General features: G+C 43.4%; 1 protein-coding gene across 2 annotated transcripts in view; it reads right to left on the bottom strand.

Annotated features, from left to right (window-relative positions):
- SLC2A12 (solute carrier family 2 member 12) overlaps positions 1-22,409 on the bottom strand; it is a 72,282-nt gene that overhangs the window by 45,338 nt on the left and 4,535 nt on the right. For both annotated transcript variants that reach the window (XM_029223769.1, XM_029223768.1), the window contains exon 2: positions 6,127-7,467. In XM_029223769.1, the coding sequence (XP_029079602.1) occupies positions 6,127-7,467 (1,341 nt within the window). The remainder of the gene's footprint in view (positions 1-6,126; positions 7,468-22,409) is intronic.

Here is a 22,409-nt window from a genome sequence, read left to right on the forward strand (position 1 = left end):
CTTCAGAGAAAATAAATGACTTAAAAACATATAACTCGTAGGCAGAAGAACTGAGATTAGAACCTAGGTTTTGTGATTTTAAATTCAGGCTCTTTGTAGCCCAGAACTGAACTAGTCTACACTAGAAATAACTAGTAGTTCATACAAATAAAGACTTTGAAGAAATGGAGTGAATTCATAAAGGAGATAAGACTTTCACTGAGCTTTCAAGATAGGAGGGACTTGGGTAGAGTAGGGGGTAAGGAAAAGAGGCCACAACAGATGCTTTCTGTCTCTTGACCTGGGTGGGGAGCAATGGGAAATAAAAATGCCCAGAGAGGCAAAGCATTGCCTCATGTCACAACGTCATGGGGCATCATTCTCTTTATATCCTATGTGGAATCTATATGTGTTTCTATATGAATGGTAGCCTTGAAAGAAAACTCCACAGACTATGATGTAAATGGTGCCCCTTGGAGTTGTGCAGACACTCTGATGGAGTTGGGTGGGATGATGGAGAACCTTGAAAATCACACATCTTTTCCCTCCAGGATGAGTGATATAGTTATAGAAAGAGCATGGAATTCGGCTTCAGATGTCCAGAGTTCTAGTCCTAAATCTGTGTGATCTCAATCTCTGAGAGTTTCTTGTTTCTTTTCTCTAAAAGGAAAATGTAGGACTAGATCATTTCTAATCTTTTCATCTTGAAAGGCATTTGGTTCTTCTGATATGGAAGAAAGTGGGAAGCCATGGAAGATTTGTGAGCTGTGGTGACATGGGGAACATGATTACTTAGGGAATACTGGTATGGAGGATGGTTGGGTGTGGGAAAGGCCTAGAAGGGGAAAGAACCACAGGAAGGGTCTCCCAGTAATCTAGGGATGAGACTGAAAGGGGTAGACTAGGATGGCAGAAGTGGGAAGGAAAAATGAACACAGGAACCCTTTGTGAGGGAAAATCCAAGAGCATTTATTTGGTCATTGACTGGATTGGGAAACGGGCCCAGAGCGTCAGACCTGAGTGACTGGCAGAGTGACTACCCCATGGAAAAGAAAGACAAGTCCCCTTGACGTGAGGGGAATAAGAATTCAGCCTCAGCTTCTTTGTGTTCAGCTGACGGTGAAGCATCAAAATGGAAAAGTTCAGCACTCATTGGGAAAAAGGGAGCAAGAAGTCACGTGAGGCAATGGAACTGGAGATACGTGACAGTGGTCAGCTCAAGGGAGACAATTAACATTCCTGAGAAAATAAATATGAAAGCTTTTATAATGCATTAGCAAAAGAGTGTTTTTTGGTTTTATAGCTAAAGAAACAAAAGCCAAGAGACAGTAATGAAATGACCTCATGGCTTCTTTAGAACTAGATGGAATGGAAGCTAGTCATATAGTTTAACAAGTAATATTTTAATGAAAAGAAGTCTCTCACAGAAACTGAAGACAGAGGCTTTGACCTTCTGAAATATTTCTTTCCAGATTCTCATCTATTCTCTTAGTCAAGTTTATCACTCTGGCCATTTTGTACTGTGTCAGTTTAGCTAAGCTGGAACTACATTTCCTTCCCTGTGTAGTTCTGGGTAAGGGTTGCCCAGAAGAGAAGTTTGCCTGAGACTTGGAAGGCCAAAGTGACACTCAGCCCTGTGCTTGGGGGGTTGGTGCCCTGGACATCAGTGCAGACTGTACACATTGTTGTGATCTGCTGGTTCTCCTTGTTGGCATAGGGAGCAGCAAGTGCACCCAGATCTCCTCCTCCAACTTCTCCAAGTACCAGGCCAGGCACAAGGGCAGGGCTCTGTGGAGAAGGTCATCAGTTTTTCTGCAGGTGGCCTGTGTCATCAGAGTTGACGTGGGAGACAGATGTTGGTTCCAGGTTCTTCTTATGGATTCCAGTTTGCCCTAGCAGGGTCCCTTGTCTTTGCTGCCCCCTGCTCTGCATCCAGCTTTTCCTCCCACCTGCCCTGCTGACCTGCAGAGACTTCAGGCTGCAACCAGATGCCGAAGCCACAGGCTTCACAGACTCCACCAGCTTTTCTTGGCGGCCCTGATTAGTGACTTTCTCCTTTGCCTCTAACCGTCCCCTACCAGACCTTTGCTTGCTCAGCAGCTCTCACAATTATGCAATGTCTAATCCCTGTAGAGAATTCCTTATCTCATATCACTCACAGCAGTTCTGCTTTTCTGCTAGGACTGCTCACACTGTCTTCTCATCCAGGCCTTTCAATACCTAGCCTCCCTTTAATTGACTGTACTTTGTGCATTTCACTTATTCTCAAGGGATCATTAGCTATCAGAAAAGGCTGATGAAATTTTTTTTTTTTTTTTCTGTACGCGGGTCTCTCACTGTTGTGGCCTCTCCCGTTGCGGAGCACAGGCTCCGGACGCGCAGGCTCAGCGGCCATGGCTCACGGGCCCAGCCGCTCCGTGGCATGTGGGATCTTCCCGGACCGGGGCACGAACCCGCGTCCCCTGCATCGGCAGGCGGACTCTCAACCACTGCGCCACCAGGAAAGCCCGGGTGATGAAATTTTAAACTTCATCTTAATATCTCTAAATAGGCATCACGATAGACTGGGAACCAATATTAAACCATGTCGTCTGGGGACATTATCTATAGGCTTCTGGTGCCTGGGGGAAGCCTCCACAGCACCCAGAACTACCCAGCTCCAGCTGTTAACAGAAAGAAAGAAACTATCTTGTTTAAGCCACTGTTATTTTGGTCTTTATTATAGCTGAGCTTGAATTCCAACCAATATACACACTAAACATTATCTTAATCAAGTTTAGTTATTCAAGTAAATGCACATCAAAAACTTCTGCATTCTCATCATTATTTTCCTTCTCTTTTATCCTGTAGCTCAGCCTTATAAAAACTGTTCATGCTCGCTTAGCTAGCAGAGCTTCAGAAAAAGAGAGATTGTCTCTATCCTGCATAAAATGCAGTGGCCCATTAATAGCCTCATGTGATGGACAACAATACACTATTTTCATTCATTCTTTTTTCTAATATATCTTCAAGGAGAGGACTGAACTGACAATTAACAGTTACTATCAAGACCAACACAGTTCTGCCTATTCTTGTCTTGGCCATTTCAGAAGACAAGAGATGTTTTCATGAGAGCAAGTCGCTTAACTTCTCTGAGATTCAGTGTCGTCATTTATAAAATTTAGTGAATACTTTTCTTCCCAGGCTTGTTGTGAAGGTAAAATGAAGTACTCCAAAATATGTAAAAACTTCCTAGAGCAGTGTTTGACATAATAGGTGCCAATAAATATTAGCTGAATCTAAAGCTTAAATTATGTATTTGTAAAAATTAGTATAGAATACTATTTAAGGAATTCTAGAAGGTAAATAACAAATAGCCTCCAATAATTTTTTACAGAATCAGATTGAGCTTCCTGAAAAGGGGAACTCTTGCTCTAATACAATAAAGTATCAAATGGTATGTGAGTGACTGAGGATTTACTGTACTTTTCAATGTTACCCAAAAATTAAAGAGAAGAAGAGTATCATGAGCTCGGGAGGACTCTTACCATGAATAGGTTGGCTCTGGAAGTTTAAGATCAATGTCTCTCATATTATAATGTGTGTCATGTCATAACCTCTGCCAACCTGAGAGATCCTCTGAATGAAAACAAAGAGGGCATCCTTTTCTTAATTGATCTGTGACATTTCAAAAGATTGGATCAAGAAAACTGATGCAAAAAAGACATACTTTTAGTTTTATGATGAATATATAGGGAAAAAAAGATGCCAGCAAAGGGAATCAATGGAACAATAAATACCACCTGAAGTTTATCAAGTAAGCAAACCTTATTGATATAGAAAGGTTCACAGACAAGGTTAAGTTGATTCCTTGGTACAAGGTAGCACTCATATCTTGCTCTTCTAATAGGCTTTAAAGAGTTTCTGAAAATAACAATTTTTAAAAGATGCTTACTCAAATTTCATTAACTTTATGTATCAGAATGGCCACATAAGTATTGTTATTGCTGCATGTTATGGCTCCCCAAAATTCATATGTTGAAACCCTAATACCCAATGTGATGACATTTAGAGATGGGGCCTTTGGGAAGTAATTAGGTCATGAGGGTGAAGCCTCCATGGTGGAATTAGTGCCCTTATGAGAAGAGACACAAAAGATCTAGTCACTTTTCTCCTCCCTCTCTCTCTCTCTCTGTCCCATACAGCAAAAAATCTGCCTCTACAAAGCAGGAAGAGAGCCCTACCAAGAACTGAATCTCCTAGCACCTTGATCTTGAACTTCCCAGACTTCAGACTGTGAGAAATAACTGTTTGTTCTCTAAGCCATGGCAACCCAAAGTGATTAAAACAAGTGTCTCACAGGTGCACACCCAAGATAATTGAATCTTGAAAGAATAGTAGAAGCCTGTTTCCAGGAAACTATTCGTTAATGATGTTTATCATTTTCAGTCTTAAGAAGCAGGGTCAGGGTCCAGGAATGGGTCAGAGAGAGCAGAGGTTGATGGTATTGTAGCATTTCCTCTATCTGCCCATGCACAACCCCTTATGGGGAAATCTGTCTACTCATAGTGCGAAAGGAAGGGCCATCTTCTGGACATCAGTGCTTTAGATCATGTAGTCCAGTCTAGCCATAGCTGCTTAGACTAAAACAATCCCTTATGACCTGGCACAGCAAAAAGCAGTGTACATCAGATTCCCTCTACGGAATTTGAATGAATCAGTATCTAGAGACTGATCTCACATAGACGTAGGAGTAGAAACTAAAAGATGAGGAAACAGAGTTGAAGGAGAGGCCATATCAGCCATGTGCAAGTCCAGTTATTAATTAACTGAGATTAAGCAGGTCAAACCTGCTGGTTGCTGACCAGAAAGAATCAGACACAAGGAGCATAGCTCAATCCATTCAACCAAAATCTCCTTGAAGACAGGGACAGTATCTGCCTTGTTCATTACTGTTTCCCTAATATTGAGCATAGTTCCTGGCTATTAAAACAATTAGTCACTGGGTACATATCATTTGAATGAAGAGTTAAGAGTGGATCACTAGGACAAGCCCTCTCCAGAAACACTGTCCAGCGTCTGGCACCAGAAACCTGCACGTGTTCATGAGATTCCTTCTCCCTCAACACAGCGTATGTCTTCTCATTATTCTTGAACCTCCAGCATTTCCCTTTATGGGAGCAAATTTGTCTGCTCCTTGATCATTGTAAACAAAAGTTTCAATATCAACTCTGTAGGAGAGGAAAGGAAGGAGGAAGAAAGGGAGAGAGATGGAGAGGAATGAGAGTGGGAGGGAGAGGTGACAGGTAGGAGTTGAGGGTGGTAGAGAGAGAGACTACCCTTGATTTTTAAGCACATCATTTTCTAGTGAGGCATAAAAAAGAGCCTTCACAACTTCCCTACAGAGAGGTTTAGACTTTGGATGTGAGGCTAAAAGATGAAAGAACTGCAACAAACACCTATTCTAGCAAACTCGAGTTTGCTCAAGAGAAGTGATTAAACTTTGTCACTGCAATAGACTGACTATATCAAATAAAACAACCTTGTAGCTACCTCCCTGTAGATTGTTTGTACTATGTTCAACGGGAATGCATTGACTCCCATTCTCTTGTTTCATAGACAGAGTAAAGTGCCCCAGGAGGTTACTTTAGTGATCAAATATACTTCAATAATCCATTATCCTTCCCATAATAATTCCTTCTTAATTCCCTTCTTCTTCTTTATTACTGGAATGCATCTACTATTGTGTCTTTAAGAAAATCTAAACACAATTTTTTTTCCTTGCACCTATGAAGAAAGTAGAGAATGATATAGAAGACAATGTCCCAGTCAACTTTGTTTTCATACAACAATATATTCTCTTGAGCAACAAATATCTTTCAAGGTCTGATTCATTCCTAATCAACCGATATTAAAGTATCCTCATGTGACAGATAATGGGAAGCTAATCCTTGGTTGAATACTAGCCCTGCGCATTTCACAAGGCAGATATAAGCCAACCATACTTTCCTCATTAGCAGAAACATCAGGTGGCCAGTATCATCCCCATCTTCCTTCTAGTAGTTCCATGTATAAGGTACTATAGCAGTAGGATGCTCTGACGGGTCAACGATAATATATAACATTCATAAGGGGAGAGAGGGAAGGAATGAAAAATAAAATACTTACTTGGTCCTAGACCAATTGAAAATGCAGCAACATAAACAAGCAAGCTGGCCAAGGACAGCCATTTCAAAAAAGCTGGGACGTCCGCAGGGTCTGTGATGACCTGGTATTCAGTTTGGCTTAGTCCAGCGTTCGATAAGGATGCCAAGGTCGTTTCTCCTCTCTTATCCAGGTCATTTCTCGTGGGCCTTAGTGAGCTTCTGCTGCGGGAAGCCATCCCTTTAAAGGATTCTCTAAGAGTGTCATTGCTGGCTGACAGGTTACCTGGTCCATAAAGCACAGACTCATCCAAAGACTGGTTGATAGGACTATGGTTTCTGCAGATATTGGTAAAGTTCATATGGATGTTGAGATTCACGATGCCCATGGTTACCAACGAAGCTGCCATCACAGAGGAGCCGACGCAGAGGAGGGTTTTGCTCCCGACATGGTCTACAAGCAGGGTGGCCGGGATGGTGCTGAGGACCTTGACAACCCCAACCCCTGTGGAGGCGAGGCTGGCTGCCTCGTTGCTTTGGAAGCCAACGGACTTCAAAACAGTGGATGCATAGAATAATATGTTTGGCTGACCAGTGATTTGTACAAAAAATACCAGTGTTAAGCCTATCATGATTCGGGTCCTCATGTTGTCCTTTGAACGAAACAGATCCCCAAAACTGTACTGATATTCATCTTTCAGGGACGATTTGATCACAGTGAGTTCCTCCGTTGTATCGGAGATGGCTCTCAGCTTTCCGAGAACCTTGCTAGCAGCTTCCTCGTGTCCCTTCATCACCAGAAACCGAGGACTTGGAGGAAGAAAGTACATCGCAATCGCCTGCAAAACTCCCAAGGGAATAACAAGGCCGAACATGTATTTCCAGCCATGGGAAACATTGGCAAACGCGTAGTTTGAAATGTAGGCAAAAAGGATGCCAATGACAATCATCAGCTCGTTCAGCGACACAAGAAGGCCTCTCTTGTGTTGGGGAGCAATTTCTGCGATGTAGACACACGTGGCGATGGAAGAGAGTGAAATGGAAACCCCAATGGCAATGCGTCCCGCTATGAGAGCCGCATAAGATAAACTGATGATCAAGACCAGGCTCCCAAGTCCAAGGAGGCAGGATGAAAGGATGATGGCGGCCCTTCTTCCGCACCTGTCAATCAGGACCCCTCCAATGAGAGAGGCCAGTAGGGCCCCGATGAGGAGGGAGCTCACAACCATTTCCTGCTCGTGGCAGGTCAGGGCTAACAAGGTTCTTATCTGCAGAAGAGCCCCAGAGATGAGCCCAAGTTCATACCCCACCAGGAAGCCGCTGACAGCAGCCGTGACAGATGACAGGAGAGTAAACATACCGCAACCTACGAGCAGAGAGAAGAAACAGGTCAGTTCTGAATTGTGTCTGATGGAGACTTAAGCTTGTCTAAGTACGTTTTTCATAGCACTGAGTATAAACACATATAATCATAGTCAAATAATACACTAACCAAAACATGTTTAAATAAGGAAAAATCTTTTTTCTTTCATTTTTGGGGAGGAGAGGGGTGGAGACATTTAGAAAGTTATTTCTATTTGTGATGTGATGTTGGTTTTCGTTTTGAGCAGACAGATATGCGAGATAAGCAGATGACAGACGATGAGGACTGAACAAACAAGAGCATGGTTTCATCCCTGCCTTGGTGTTGGATGAGAAATTCAGAGAGCGTGGCTCCTCGGGTCCCACTGTGTAAGGCAAACCCTTGAGGGCGGAACAGAGAGCGAAGCAGCCTCCGGAAGGGCCCCCGTCTTCCCAGCGTGGTACCTGGGGCAAAATGAAGCACAGCCTCCAGGAAACCTGCCCTCCGGTCTCCTTGGCCGCAATCGGGCCACTGCTGGCTTTTGCTGAAACACATGAGGGTGTTGGGGGAGGCCAGGATGTGAGCGCCTCCATGAATTCAGGGCTGGGTCAGAAAGAAGGAGGCGGAAGTAGGTGCAGGGAAAGGACCCGACAGCATCCATCACTCACTCTGAGGAAGGAGGAGGGGGCATGGGACAGGGGGAAGAAGAACAAAAGGGGCTTTATATTGTTCCATTCTTGTAGGGTTAACATCTGAGGGAAAATGGTGAAATGTTAAAAGTCATTAATTTTCAGTGCTAGGTACATAAGTGTTTGTTACATGTCTGTAACTGGTCATAACAGAAAGGATACAAAACAAAAAGACAAAGGCTTAGAGAAGAGTATCACAGGTCCAGGAAGCACTAGTTTCCAAGGCTGGAGCACAGAAAATCGCTCGTCCTGTTTTAGGAGCTATGAGATGCCAGGACATCATGTCATGTACGGGTACACAGCATGAGCTTGGGGAGGGAGGTGGGAGGGGGCATCAGTGAAAGTGGGTAGGTAGAAAGGGAACACTTCATGCAAGGCCTGGCAGGTCACAGTGACAACTTTTTATTGTATTCCCAATACAGTGGGGTCCGTGCTCACTGACCCGTAAGAGGGAAGACACCCTGAGCTTCTTGCTGCTGTGTGGAGACTAGTTGTCAAAAGGCAAGACCGGTAGCAGGGGGTAGTTTGTCGCCTTAGTCTTGACAAGAGATGGTGCCAGCTTGCATTTGGGTGTGAGGAGTGGAACTGATGACAAGCAGACAGATTCAAGAGTTAATTTGGAGGTAAAAACGATGACACTTGCTCGTGAATTGGTGTTGGAGGGTAAGGAAGTGGGTCAGAACCCAAGATGGCTCCCTGGTTTGAGCAGTCTGTTGGGTGGTTTTACAATATTCAGTACCCGGTATGCAGGCTTATGTACTATATGGGCCACAGGTGGACCTAGGGAAGAAGCAGAAGGGACCTGGCTATGGGCAGAGGTGAAAGGAGAAGGGGAAATCAGAAGTTCCATATTAGATTTACTAAAACGGTTTACTTGTTTTACCTGTAAGGTGTTCCGATTAAAATATCAGGTAGTGGATTGAGAATACGGATTTGGAACTGAAGAGGTAAGTCAAGCCTGGAGAGATGTATTTGGGATCCAGCAGCGTGTATTGGGTATTTACAGCCACAGGGATGGGAGAGATCACTTAGGGAGACAGAATAGAGGAACAAGAGAAGCAAGACGAGGACAAGGACCTAGGGAATGCCAACATTTAGAAGAGGAGGCAAAAGCAAAGGCGATGGAGAAGCAGCAGAATGAGACGTGTGTGAAATGGACTAGAACCGTGTGCTGAGCTAAGGCTGTTCAGCTATGCCATTGCTGGAGTAGGAGGTGTGGTTTAAAAATGCCATTTAGCTTCGGTGAAGGGAGCAGATCAGATAAAGGTGATCTGACATCGCTTCCCACCACAAATATCCAAGGTATTTTACATCTCTGGGATCCTGATGGCATGTGGAAAATGGGAGACTTCAAAAATAAAATTTAAAAAGCATCAAATATTTAGATGGAGGAGCAAATAAAAATGCAATAATCCACAATAAAATAAAGTTGATGTATGAGCATTGCGAATACAAACCATTACATTGAAACCACATCAACAATTTAACCAGCTAATCAGAAAACAAATATTTAACATCATTACACAGCAGGCATCTTCCTAGGTACTGGGAGATATGTATATATGTGTACAGATATCTCTCTATATGTATCACAATGAAACAAAACAGATGTGGTTCTTGCTCCCCAAGAAACTTAACATTCTAGTGATATCTCTATTTTCTATTATTTCTTATGTACTCTTTTAATTTTCACATGCAAAATGACTTTGAAGTACTTTCATGCTCTCAATTTCCACCTATTCTTTTTTCCCACGTGATCTTAAAATCCTCAACAACAAATTCTTCTACCACAGGTGATCTGAGTCAGATTCTCACATTTGGATAAGAATATCACATTGCTCCGTATCTCTTCTTGTCATCGTTCTTTACACCTAAGTTTGATGTGCTGATTAGGGTGTGTGCTCTGGCGGTTGTTCTCCAATATTCAGGTTGGAGAAATAAGTGACTCAGGAGAATGAGGCACTTGAGAGGCAGGTTGAGTGAGGCACCCCAGAAGCAGATTTAGAGGGATAGAGGGCGGCATGGGGTACTGAGTCAAGGACACGGGGGAAGAGATGCCAGAGCTGTGTGAGTAGCAGAAGACAGTCTTTGCCACCTTGTCCTTCTCCTTAGCCTTCCTTAGTTTCCCCGTTTTGTTGGATGGGAAATAGTGCCTCCCTACAAAAAGAAAGACCCCTTGAGATACACGAGTTCCTTCCTTTGATGCTCTATTATCCTACTTTATTTTTACTTTTTAAAAATAAATTTATTTATTTTTGGCTATGTTGGGTCTTTGTTGCTGTGAACGGGCTTTCTCTAGTTGCAGTGAGCGGGGGCTATTCTTCGTTGCGGTGCACGGGCTTCCCATTGCGGTGGCTTCTCTTGTTGTGGAGCACGGGATCTAGGCACATGGGCTCAGTAGTTGTGGCTCGTGGGCTCTAGAGAGCAGGCTCAGTAGTTGTGGCGCACGGGCTTAGTTGCTCCGTAGCATGTGGGATCTTCCCGGACCAGGGCTCGAACCCGTGTCCCCTGCATTGGCAGGTGGATTCTTAACCACTGCGCCACCAGGGAAGCCCTCTATTATCCTACTTTGGAGAGAGTCGAGGCAGTGGATTAAGGAGGAAAGGGGATGGGGGGAGGGGTGCAAGCTCCAAAGCCAGCTTCTTGTGGTCTTGGGGAAATATCCCCTCACAGAAGAGAGATCCAGGTTTTTCTTCTGCTTTCTGGACTTAGCTTCATATGCCTAGTTCTTTTATTCAGGGTTCATAGGACACTGACAGACTGGGATGTGTGCAAAGGGTCTGGAAACCATCCTGGTTTGTCAGGATGAGACCCTCTTGAGACCGAGCAGCTAGCACTGAGTATAATTCTTTAGAGATATAATAAAATTGTCTCCATATGAATAAAAAATTCTCTTTACAAAATTACAAGTTTTTAAAAATTATATATCACAGTATTATCTACCTATATCTATCTAGGCAATTTGCCTTCAAAAGCTTATACAGTTGCACTAGGACATTCTATGACCCTATACTCACATAGGTTGGGGGGAGGATACCAACACAGGTTGTATGCTATGGTCTTTACTGACTGAATTTTATTTGAAGGATATATCTTCCCATTATATGCTTTAAGGGCTACTGACCCAAACTAGCTTCCCCACTCATCTCATGACTGCTGTTTATTACTGCTGAGGTTCCATTACAGTCCTCAGGCTGCCCATTCAGGATTTGGAATTCTAATTCAGTGTGGAAGGCTAGACCCTAGCGCTTCCAGGATCTCAACCGTGTGACACCTTAGGACTTCCACCATGGGGAATTTTCCTGCTGCTATTTTACCATATAAATAAAGTGAAGAAAGACATAGAGTGGGTTTTCCTTTTCTGTGTCTACTTTTTGGTTGATGATGATAGAAGCAGGATGCTATCCTCTGGACGCCAGAAAGTAGAGATGACGTTTCCAAGAAATCTGACAGAGAACGGGAGGAAAGAGAGAGAATGTCTGCCTAAACACGAATGGCAGAGTCTGGGGCAGCTGGGTGGACTGAGGAGAAGCAGTCAGCGCTACAGGAGAGAGGAGGGTGAGGAATCATAATTAGAGCCTTTTCAATAAACATCCAGCCCTGAAGCCAGTCTGCACTTGAAGTTCATGGTGAAGTTTAGCATTCCTGGCCGTTTGGCTCATGGTCTCGATCCACGAGGGCCCTTCTTTCCACCCCAGTGTCCCCCCAAAGATGCCATAGGGAATTCTCAGCCTTTTGTGGACATCACAGAAGTAGAAACTAGAAACTTGCAAGTGGTACCCACAGGCTCCTGGGTCATGCCTACCCTCTGGGTCCGGCTGCTTTGTTAGACCAGCCGTGTTCCTTTTGATGCGATGATAATTCCTTAGTGAGATAATAAAGTTAAACTGTTCCTATTGAAGATGTGATCACAGCTCAGAGGCTTTATGCAAATGAGCACTGAGACCCACATCCAGGGCACAAAGGACAGGCAAGCCCCACTGGCTAAGAGGCTGCAGCCGCTTTCACAATAGCTGCGTTGTCTCCTGCTCACGGTGACTCAGACAGAGCCACGACTTTAACAGGCGAGCACATGAAACACTCCATTTTTCACAATATTTGAGTTTCTGCCCGCTTTCTTCTTTCCTTTCTCCCCCATGTGCCTATTCTAGCGTAGGTACATAATGGACACACAGCAAACGCTTGCCAGAGGACTGAATCCTACAACAGACTGGAAAGCAGCGTGCACACACAGGTCTTTTTTCAGCAGGCAGCCAGGTCATTATACAGCTTGACCAACTGTGAAGGCTTCACATATTTCAAAGACCTCCTGCTTCATGTTTTGCTCGAGAAAAACTTGCAGTGGCCCCCAAATGGCATTGCATTTGTGTTCTCCTCTTTCTCTGCTCCTTCCCTCTGAATACCTTTAATCCCAACCCATCATTCAAGAGTCATTTCAAGTGCCACCTCCCCCATGATGACCACCCTGCTCTGCCACCTTCTGCTGTCCCACCCCAGCCCCTCTGCACTCCTGCTGTGCACAGAATGTAGGGTTTCAGATATATGAAGGCATACTTCTGTCACTCATTTATTGACCTGTTTGTCTTCCCCTCTTACACAGAAAGACCTTGAAGGCAAGACCCCACTTTCTTTTTTTTAATTATTTTTATTTATTTATTTGGTTGCACTGGGTCTTAGTTGCTGCAGGCGGGCTCATTAGTTGCAGCTCTAGGGCTCCTTAGTTGTGGCATGCGAACTCTTAATTGCAGCATGCATGTGGGATCTAGTTCCCTGACCAGGGATCGAACCCAGGCCCCCTGTATTGGGAACATGGAGTTTTAACCACTGCACCACCAAGGAAGTCCCCAAACCCTGCTTTCTTTACATCTGTATTCTTACCTCTAGTCTTTGGCACAAGGTCAATCCTCAATAAATATCTGTTGAGTGAATAAATAAATGAATGAATGGTAACAGCACTGCAAATGCCAATCCTTGGTCCTCTCTTCCCCATGGTTGATCAACAGACTAAGGTTAATACCTAGTATGACTTAAGGGTTAGCACCTGGAACTTTATATTTACATAAATGCTTAGCACCTGAACAACATGCAATCAGTATTTCTATAGCGCTTTCAGCACTGTTATTAGCCAGTTAATATGGCAGCATTTGCAGGGACTCTAAAGTGTTCCACTGTCACTCGTATAGTTATTTTATTTAATGTCAGCCCCATGCACAGGCTTGTTCACTAGTCACTCAGATTCCATGTTTAGCAGTCTCCTTTCCGGGGACCAGGTTTTCAGGTCCCAACAACAGTCTCCAGGCACAATTCTCAGGCCTTCTGCACCACTGGTTTTTTTTTGGAAAATGCCTGCCCTTTCCCAGACTTGTGTTTCTCTTCATGCTGTTGTCCCTCATTTACGGCACGTGGCACATCTGGCCTCCCTCCTTCACAGCCTAGGGAAACCTGAGTCTCTGAAGATCTGGCTCAAATATCTCCCGTCTACAAAATCTTCCAGACTCCCTCTCTGTGGTTAGCATTCATCTCTCTTCTCTCTTCTGCCTTTGTGTCCAGGGCCTTACAGCACTCTGGATTAGTCTGTCTCCTGCTTAGATTGGGAGTCCCTTGAGAGTAGAGTCTGTATGGGGGGTCCACACAGGACCTGATGCCAGAGCTCTGCAGAGGCTATTGGATGCCCGGGAAGGAGAGCGCTGGCTTAATCAGATAGCTCCCTTGTTCAGAGGGTGTGAGGAGAGTGTGGTGTTGTGGTATGATGTTTCCAACAGCTGTCAAAAGTTCCAGATGCTGCCTCTTGGCCTTGGACCATGTGTGGTGCTCCCTGTGATGGTAAATATTGGGCACTATCCTTTATCTAACCACTCTCCCCCCACCTCTCCCCGTACCCCCACCCTCTCTTTAACATGCAATGGAACTCAGAACAACAGAAAATGTGGCCTTCCTCTATACCTACTATTGTTTGGGCTTTCTAGGACAAAAAGGTAGGAACTTTACTTTCTTTCCTTTTATTTTTCCAACCCCAGGTAGTACTTTCACAGACACACTTTTCTGAAACTAATCTTCTCCAAATTCTGTTGACTGGGGAGGTATAAAGAGGGGGCGTAAGGGCACTTCCCTGCATTTTGCTCTGTTGTTAACACTCCTTTTCTGCCTGATTCCTTGTAGGACTTTCATTCTTTTCTTTCTTTCCTTCCTCTCTTTCATCTTTCCTTCAATTTGAAACTTTCACCAGGACAAGTCAGAGTACTTGTTTCTTCTAAATTTTTTTGCTACTGGTTGAGTTCTCCTACTCAGAAAAGATTTCCTCTAGTATTTTGGGGGGTTTTTCCTTCCCATTTGTTTTGGAATAATTATTTACATGTTAGCTAAATATATTCATTTCCTCATCTCTATCTTATTGTTCTTTTTATGTACATCCTAGAATAGCTTCTCTTATTTATCCTCCGCATCACAGATTTCAGATAATAATTCTGCTCTCGCAGTTTTAGACTCTGACACTTTACACATCTCGTATTAGGTCTATTAGCAGCTCTGATCTCAGCTAGTTCCATCTTCACCTCAATTTACTCTTATCACCAGATGTTGTCCTGCATCTCTTTGTTCCACAGAGTCCACTTTTTTTAAATTATAGAGAACAGAAATCAGATGCTGTCCAAAGCGTATTTGTTTCCTGTAAAGAGAAATCTTAAAACGCATGCTTTGCCTTTGTATTTAAAATGTGCCTGACAATAACCAGATTGCCACATTCTCTTTACCCAGCCCCCAAATCATTTATGATATTTTTGACGGCAGGAAACCAAAAACCAAAACATGGGCATTTATTGTTTACTTTGTGAGAAGACCAAGTTGAATTTGGTGTCTACAAGGATTCACACTCTATGAATCCTTCTGTTCCTGCCTCCTCAGAGGGTTGGCTTTTGTCCCCAATCTGTCACCATACGTGCAAGGTGGCTGTCACAGCTCTAGATATTAGATGCTTTCACAACCAGACTCAAAGGCAGCAGACAATGGAAGAAGGCTTAGGGCAAGGGGTTATCCCCATGTACATCTTTCCTTTTATCAGGGAAGGAACTTTTCAGAAGCACCTTGGAAGATGATGGGGTTCAGGACATGCTACCCCAAAATACAACCCCTTGGCATATTGAATATTTTAAGCTGAAGGAATTTGAGAAAATGCCAGTTACAGGAAGGTGGCTCTAGCCTTCCCCCTGCCCTTCCCCCCGAAGCAGGTCATAAAACCCTCATGTGAGAGGTGCTCTCTGTTATACCCAGAGGAAAAGAACATCCTTATCTCAGAAGACAAAGGGGCACCAAGAAGGATTCAAACAAACAGCCTTGCTAAGTTTCCCCTGGCTCACTACACTTACCTCATATTCCTTAACCTGTCATATTTTCATGACTGTCCACTGTTCATCAAATCTAGCATAAAAATACTCAGGCTTAGTCATGTCTTTGGGTCTTTATTTCCTTATGAAGGTTTCCATGTCACATAAAACTTATATTAAATAAATATGGATGCTTTTCTGTTAGTCTTTGTCAGTTTAATTTTCGGACTCAGCCACAGGCCCTAAAAAGGTTGAGGAAAACTTTTTTCCTCCCCTACAAAGACTTGCCCTAATGTCTCGTTGACCAGAACTAGTGAGTTCCACAGTCAAACTTGGCTGCAAGAGAGACTAAGTGAGTATCTGAATCTTCTAGTTCGCCAGATGGGAAAGACCAAGAAATAAGAAGGAAGTTGGAAAAGCTGTTGGGTTTTCAGTGTCTGACACACCTTAGTCTAGCCACCCCAGTTGCAGTTGGAAACTCTTGTAGTTAGACTTGAAGGAGCAGTTGATGTGCACAGCTGCTAGCCAAATTTCTGATGTCTGGAAGTTATTTTTCTGGAGTGACCCCACTGGACTGAGAAAGGAATTTTTTTTCTTCCACTTTTTGGTCCCCTGAATATGAACAGACTCTCATTTTTTGCTTGTCATAAACAATACATGCAAAATTACAACTTCTAGAATGTACCATTCCAGCGGCTCATTTGGACTTTGTCTCTTCTTAACACTGATTTCACATTCTAGAATGCAACGAGCCAACCAGAGTTGCTGAAATCTTGAAAATTGTAGCCCTTAAGAGATATAGAAAGAGAAGTGATGGTGACAGGATAGGGTGGGAGGAATTGGACTATGGAGCAAAACCTTCTGACCCTCCGAAAAAGCAGCTCCGGGGGAGTCTGTGGAGATGTCATCCTTTGATTGATGAAAATTCTCTCATTAGGGGTGCTGAGTGAGAGTTTGTGGAGAGCTAAAATATTACCGCCCTAGTTTATACATTAGGCCCATATTTGCATTTTATTTAGGGGTAAGTTCTAACTCATTGATGAATATATCTGGCTTTAATTCTATTGTAATTTTGCATCTCTTTTCATCTTTTCAAGGGGATTTTCAATAGATAGTTAAGAGGGGGTGAATCTGGAGAACAAACCAGCAGCCATTTTACCCAGAGGCCTCTGATGTCTCCAGAGATTTTCAGCGTGTGTGAGTTGTGGTGAGCGAGGGACTTTTGAAAATTGGCAAAGTCTTCAGAAAGGATCCTCATCCCATCAATGATCATTAAACATTGGGAAAAATAGTAACATACATATTTGTACTTGAAGATTTCATACATATGTAGATGTGACTGAAAAAAAAGGTCTTAATTCAAAGTGCGAGTGAATGCAGAGTAGCTTTCTGTCATTCTATATTTTCTAATCAATAAATATAAAACTGTGAAAACTATTATGTGAGAATTTGAAGTTGTTTTTCTATTTAAAAAGGAGTCTAGGACTTCCCTGATGGCGCAGTGGTTAAGAATCCACCTACCAATGCAGGGGACACCGGTTCAAGCCCTGGTCTGGGAAGATCCCACATGCCACAGAGCAACTAAGCCAGTGCGCCACAACTACTGAGCCTGTGCTCTAGAGCCCACGAGCCACAACTACTGAACCCACGTGCCACAACTGCTGAAGCCTGCATGCCTAGAGCCTGTGCTCCGCAACAAGAGAAGCCACCGCAATGAGAAGCCCGCACACTGCCCCGCTTGCCGCAACTAGAGAAAGCCCACGTGCAGCAACGAAGACCCAATGCAGCCAAAAATAAAAATTAATTAATTAATTAATTTAAATAAATAAATAAAGGAGTCCAGGTTTTTCAGTTTAAAAACGGAGTCCAGGTACTCAAAAATGGTTGAGAATCACACTCAGTGCTTTAAAAATTCTTTAGTTAAGGAAATGAAATGCAGAAAAAATAATATTGTAAAGCCTGTGGATGTAAAGTTCTTAGGAAGAGCACTTTATTTACTAAAAATGAATACCTAGACGGCCACCTCAGGGTCAAGGGGAAAGCCCGTGGGTCATGTTGGTAATACAGTGGTGGGCTATGGGAGAGAGAGGGAGAACAGGAGAAAAGGCCAAGAAGCAAGAATTTTCGTGTGTGTGTGTGTGTGTGTGTGTGTGTGTGTGTGTGTGTGTGTGAGAGAGAGAGAGAGAGAGGTCAAGAAAGAATGGCCTAGGGCTTCCCTGGTGGCGCAGTGGTTGAGAGTCTGCCTGCCGATGCAGGGGACATGGGTTTATGCCCCGGTCTGGGAAGATCCCACATGCCGCGGAACGGCTAGGCCTGTGAGCCATGGCCGCTGAGCCTGCGCATCCAGAGCCTGTGCTCCGCAACAGGAGAGGCCACAACAGTGAGAGGCCCCCGTACCGAAAAAAAAAAAAAAGAAAAGAAAGAATGGCCAACAGAACTCAGAAATAAGATAAATGAAAGAAAAGGTCAGGAGAGCTTGTCAAGTTCTGGGGGATGGGGAATGAAGACAAGAGAACAATAGTGCAAGAGGCCTGTAGCTTTTAGAAAAGTTGGTTTACAAGAAATTTCCTATGGTGGATTTGACAGGAGAATTTTATGAATGGGCCCACCTAATATTTAATTGCACTATAGCTCTCTTCAAATTGTCAGTAAGAATCGACAAAGAACTTGTGTGAATGGGATTTGAGTATATGAAGGAAAAGGGCTGTAATCCACGCATGGATTGGAGCAGGGACAAGAGAAAAGACAAGCTGCAGGAACTGAAGGGCAAAAATCCAGGGGAAACAGGAAATTGGTGCAAAAAGTGATCAGAGGGCTTCCCTGGTGGTGCAGTGGTTGAGAGTCCACCTGCCGATGCAGGGGACACGGGCTCGTGCCCCGGTCCGGGAAGATCCCACATGCCATGGAGCGGCTGGGGCCATGAGCCATGGCAGCTGGGTCTGCGCGTCCGGAGTCTGTGCTCCGCAACGGGAGAGGCCACAGCAGCGAGAGGCCCGCATACCGCAAAAAAAAAAAAAAGTGATCAGAAACCACAAGACTCCTAAGGTGTACTGGGTGTGTTTGAGGATGGGTGAGGGCAGAAGAGCAAGGGCAGGGTTTGAGCAAGGTGGAGGGCGTGTGGATTTAACGTTATGGGGGCTGGAGCTACTTTTGTTTAAATATTAAAAGAATGGTGATCCCATAGAGCTGAAGGATTTACAGCCATGCAGGTGGAGCTTTCCAAGACTCCCTAATTCTTTCACCACTATCATCACTTTCAGAAACTTTTCTTGATTTCTATAAACCAGTAGGATCTCTTCCGAAGAATTCCTCCTCTCATGATACTTATCACACAAAGGTTTCATAACATGGTCCCTACTTACACCTTCAGATGTTTTCATAACCCTCTTTCTCCTGCTTTGAACTCTGTGCTTTTATCAGATAAAAATATTCATAGTTCCCTGAATGTGCTTGTACATAGCTTGTATACAAGCTATCTTCTCTGCTTAGAATTCTCTCTGTAAATCTATTGGCCTTAGTGATACTTTCTTGACTCAGCTTAGCCATAGTGTCTTCCAGGATCCTTCAAAAACTGGCTGAGCTGCCCCCTGTGCACTACTGTGGCATTATGTGTCTGACCACCTCCTCCCTTGTAGGTTTCCTGATCTCTTCTCTCTCATCACCAATTGTTAGTAAGTATTTGCATCGCATGAATGTCACTGGTTCACCATTGGACCCAGGGTCTAGCATCATGTCTGATTTCTAGGAGACACTCAATATTTGCTAAATGATTGTCTTCTCATTATTTAGACTCTTATGTCTCTGATGAGTTGGTAAAACTTATGGACCTGGATAATGTCTTAGATATCTTTTTTTTTTTTACTGTGAAGTATCCAGCACTGTACCTCTCACACAGTAGGTGGTCAATAAGTATTGCAGAATTAAATGCTCTTTAGTTCAGCTCAACAAACACTTCTTCACTCACTCACTGATTTAACAATTAAGCATGTACTCCATGGCAGTACTGTCTTGGACACAGATGGCAAACAGTTTCAACTATATGGACAGTGCAGTCAGCACGGTGGTCAATCCAATCACAGCGCTGACACATTTCCTAGGTTACAAGATGGCTGTACTTGTGCCATTTGCATGTGATCCCTAATGGAAATACAGAAGAAAAGGCATAATTCCTCCCTCTTATGAGCTACACAGTACTTTCTAAACACTTGCAGTTAGCTCAGAGCTCTGATAAGTACAAGAATATATATTTTATCTGGGAATTTATAATCTTATAGAAGAAGACATGTCACATGGAAAATTAGAGAATAGCTAAAACAGAATGCAAAAAAGTTCTGAAAGGCGTATACTGGGTACCCAAATTCACAGATCAGATCATGGAACAGACCAGGAAGTAGAAACATTGCTTGGATTTAGGATACTGAGGTTTGGATCTCTGGGCTATTATCCATGCTACATGGAGCAAGTCACTTTGCTTCTCTCCCAGAGGTACCTTGGCTTAATGCTGAAGGTACAATCTGGAATCAGAACGTCTGGTTAGTTACCAGCTAGACCCTGACATGTCCCTTAATTTTTCTGTTCCTCTGCATCCTCATTCCTAAAGTAAAGATAATATTACATAACTCATAAAGTTGCTATGAGAATAAATGAGATAGATGAGTGGCTGGTGCATGCTGGTAAGTGCTTGGTAAATGCTAACTGTTGCTCTCTTAGCCTCAGTTTCCTTATCTGTGAACTGGGGGATAATATTACCTCATTGGGTTGCCCACAAAAATCATTCAACAAAGATCTGTTTAGTCTGAGTCTATGGGGTAAAATCTCCATAACACTGAAGTAGAACTTTGAAACAGTCTCTTACTGATAGCAAAGGAAGTAAAGCGATACCTTGCTTCCAGCATAACAATTCTGCCTTTTCATAAATTCTTGAATTCCTTTGTTTTTGGCAATACCTACACAATTGGGCTTATATCATTAAAAACTCTTCCTGTGATTTTGCCTTGGGCTTTCCACAATTTTGTGTCCCAACAGAAATGAAATATGCATTAGCTTAGGGATGTTCTTTCACGATACCAACTGATTAAAATTACAACTTTTTCCCCTATTCTTTTTTCTTCACTTCTCTATTTTATTTTATTTATTTTATTTTTGTTTTTTGGCCACGTCACGCGGCATGCAGGATTTTGAGTTCCCTGACCAGGGATCGAACCCTTGTCCCTGCAGTGGAAGGGTGGAGTCTTAACCACTGGACTGCCAGGGAATTCCCTCCCCTATTCTTAAAAAACCTTGCACATCTGAGGCTGAGATGTCATATCTAAATTAGCATTGCACGTGGCTCCCAAATTTCACAAAGTGTGGGAAACAGGTGTATGCAGGAGCAATACATTATAAAAAATAATAATATAAATAAAATAATATGGTTGTAGCTAACAGCCCCAGAGCCTAGTAATGCCAGGCAGACCTGTGTCATGAATGTTTTTGAGAAACAATTACTTCCAAGGGAAGCACAATTTACCAGTTTAAAGTTTAATAACCCTTGATTTACTTAAGGGAAAAAAAAATACTCCTGTAAGTCAGACAAAGGACTGCTTTTCTCCCTGATATTTTGGTACAACAGTATAAAGTGAGTCATGCTCAAAAAGAATGAAAACTCCTAAAATGAGAATAATGTGATAAATTATTTTAGTCTTATTACTTCTACCTAAATTGTATAGAAAAATTAGTATATCACTGAAGCGTAGCCATTTTGCAGAGGCATAAATGAATGTGCTGCGATGCAGGAAGAAAAGTGATACCAAGGAGCCAAAACAGAACAAAATAAAATAGAAACAAAACTCATGTGAATTTATGATTTACTATGGAAGTAATATATTTGGCTTAACATTTCAGCTGGGAAGTACTTGGAGGGATTTCAGGTTCTGTGCCTTTTTTTTTTTTTGTGGCTGTTCCGCACAGCTTGTGGGATCTTAGTTTCCTGACCAGGGACTGAGCTCGGGCCCTGAGCAGTGAAAGCGCAGAGTCCTAACCACTGGACCACCAGGGAAGTCCCAGAGATTGGGTACTTTTTGAGGGAAGATGGGATGGGAAATTATCCTCATTTGGTATTTGGTCAAATAGCTCCTTGGGAAGAAGCACATTTCAGCTTTTCTCCTTTCTTACCACCGTGACTTGGTGTACTTTCACGTGGCTTTCGTTGCCTTTTCTTTTGCGGTACGCGGTTCTCTCACTGCTGTGGCCTCTCCCCTTGCAGAGCACAGGCTCCGGACGCACAGGCTCAGTGGCCATGGCTCACGGGCGCAGCCGCTCCGCGGCATGTGGGATCTTCCCGGACCGGGGCACGAAATCGTGTCCCCTGCGTCGGCAGGCGGACTCTCAACCACTGCACCACCAGGGAAGCCCTCATTGCCTTATTTTATTCGCTAACTCATCCTCTTGGGGAAGACTTCATGAGAAAAAAGTTGAACTTGGGAGTCCCGACTCCGTTCAATTTAAGAATCTTATAAAGCCAGTTCTTGCTCATACAACCTGAATAAAAAGCTGCTTCAAACCTTTAAAAGCCCAAAGCTAATTCTACACCCATGCAGGCCTGTTTGGAGCTTTTAGAACTTTTTGAACCCTGAGGCTAAACAGTATTATACTTCAGTTCCTCCTAGTGAGATGAGGTGATGAAGCCAGGTTCAAGAACTAAGTATTCTTGAATGAAAAATACCATACCACACATCGACAGCAATGAAAACCTGCATCTTAAGGTTCACCTCAGATACATACGCGTACACTGGAGTTTCCGCAGGCAGTTCCAGGGTGGACTCATTGTATTTTGAGTTCTGTTTTTATCAGCTTCTACAAGGTCTAGACCACTGAAAAGTACCTCCTTGAGAATTCACAAAAAACATACCTGAGGGATCACAGGAGGGTCCTACCAGCTACCACCAGTCTCTTTCCTAAGAACGCAGCCACTCAGGTC

Source organism: Monodon monoceros, unplaced genomic scaffold (genome assembly GCF_005190385.1).
Source record: "Monodon monoceros isolate NGI ecotype Baffin Bay Population unplaced genomic scaffold, NGI_Narwhal_1 Super_Scaffold_15, whole genome shotgun sequence".
In the NCBI taxonomy this organism is placed as follows: domain Eukaryota; kingdom Metazoa; phylum Chordata; class Mammalia; order Artiodactyla; family Monodontidae; genus Monodon; species Monodon monoceros.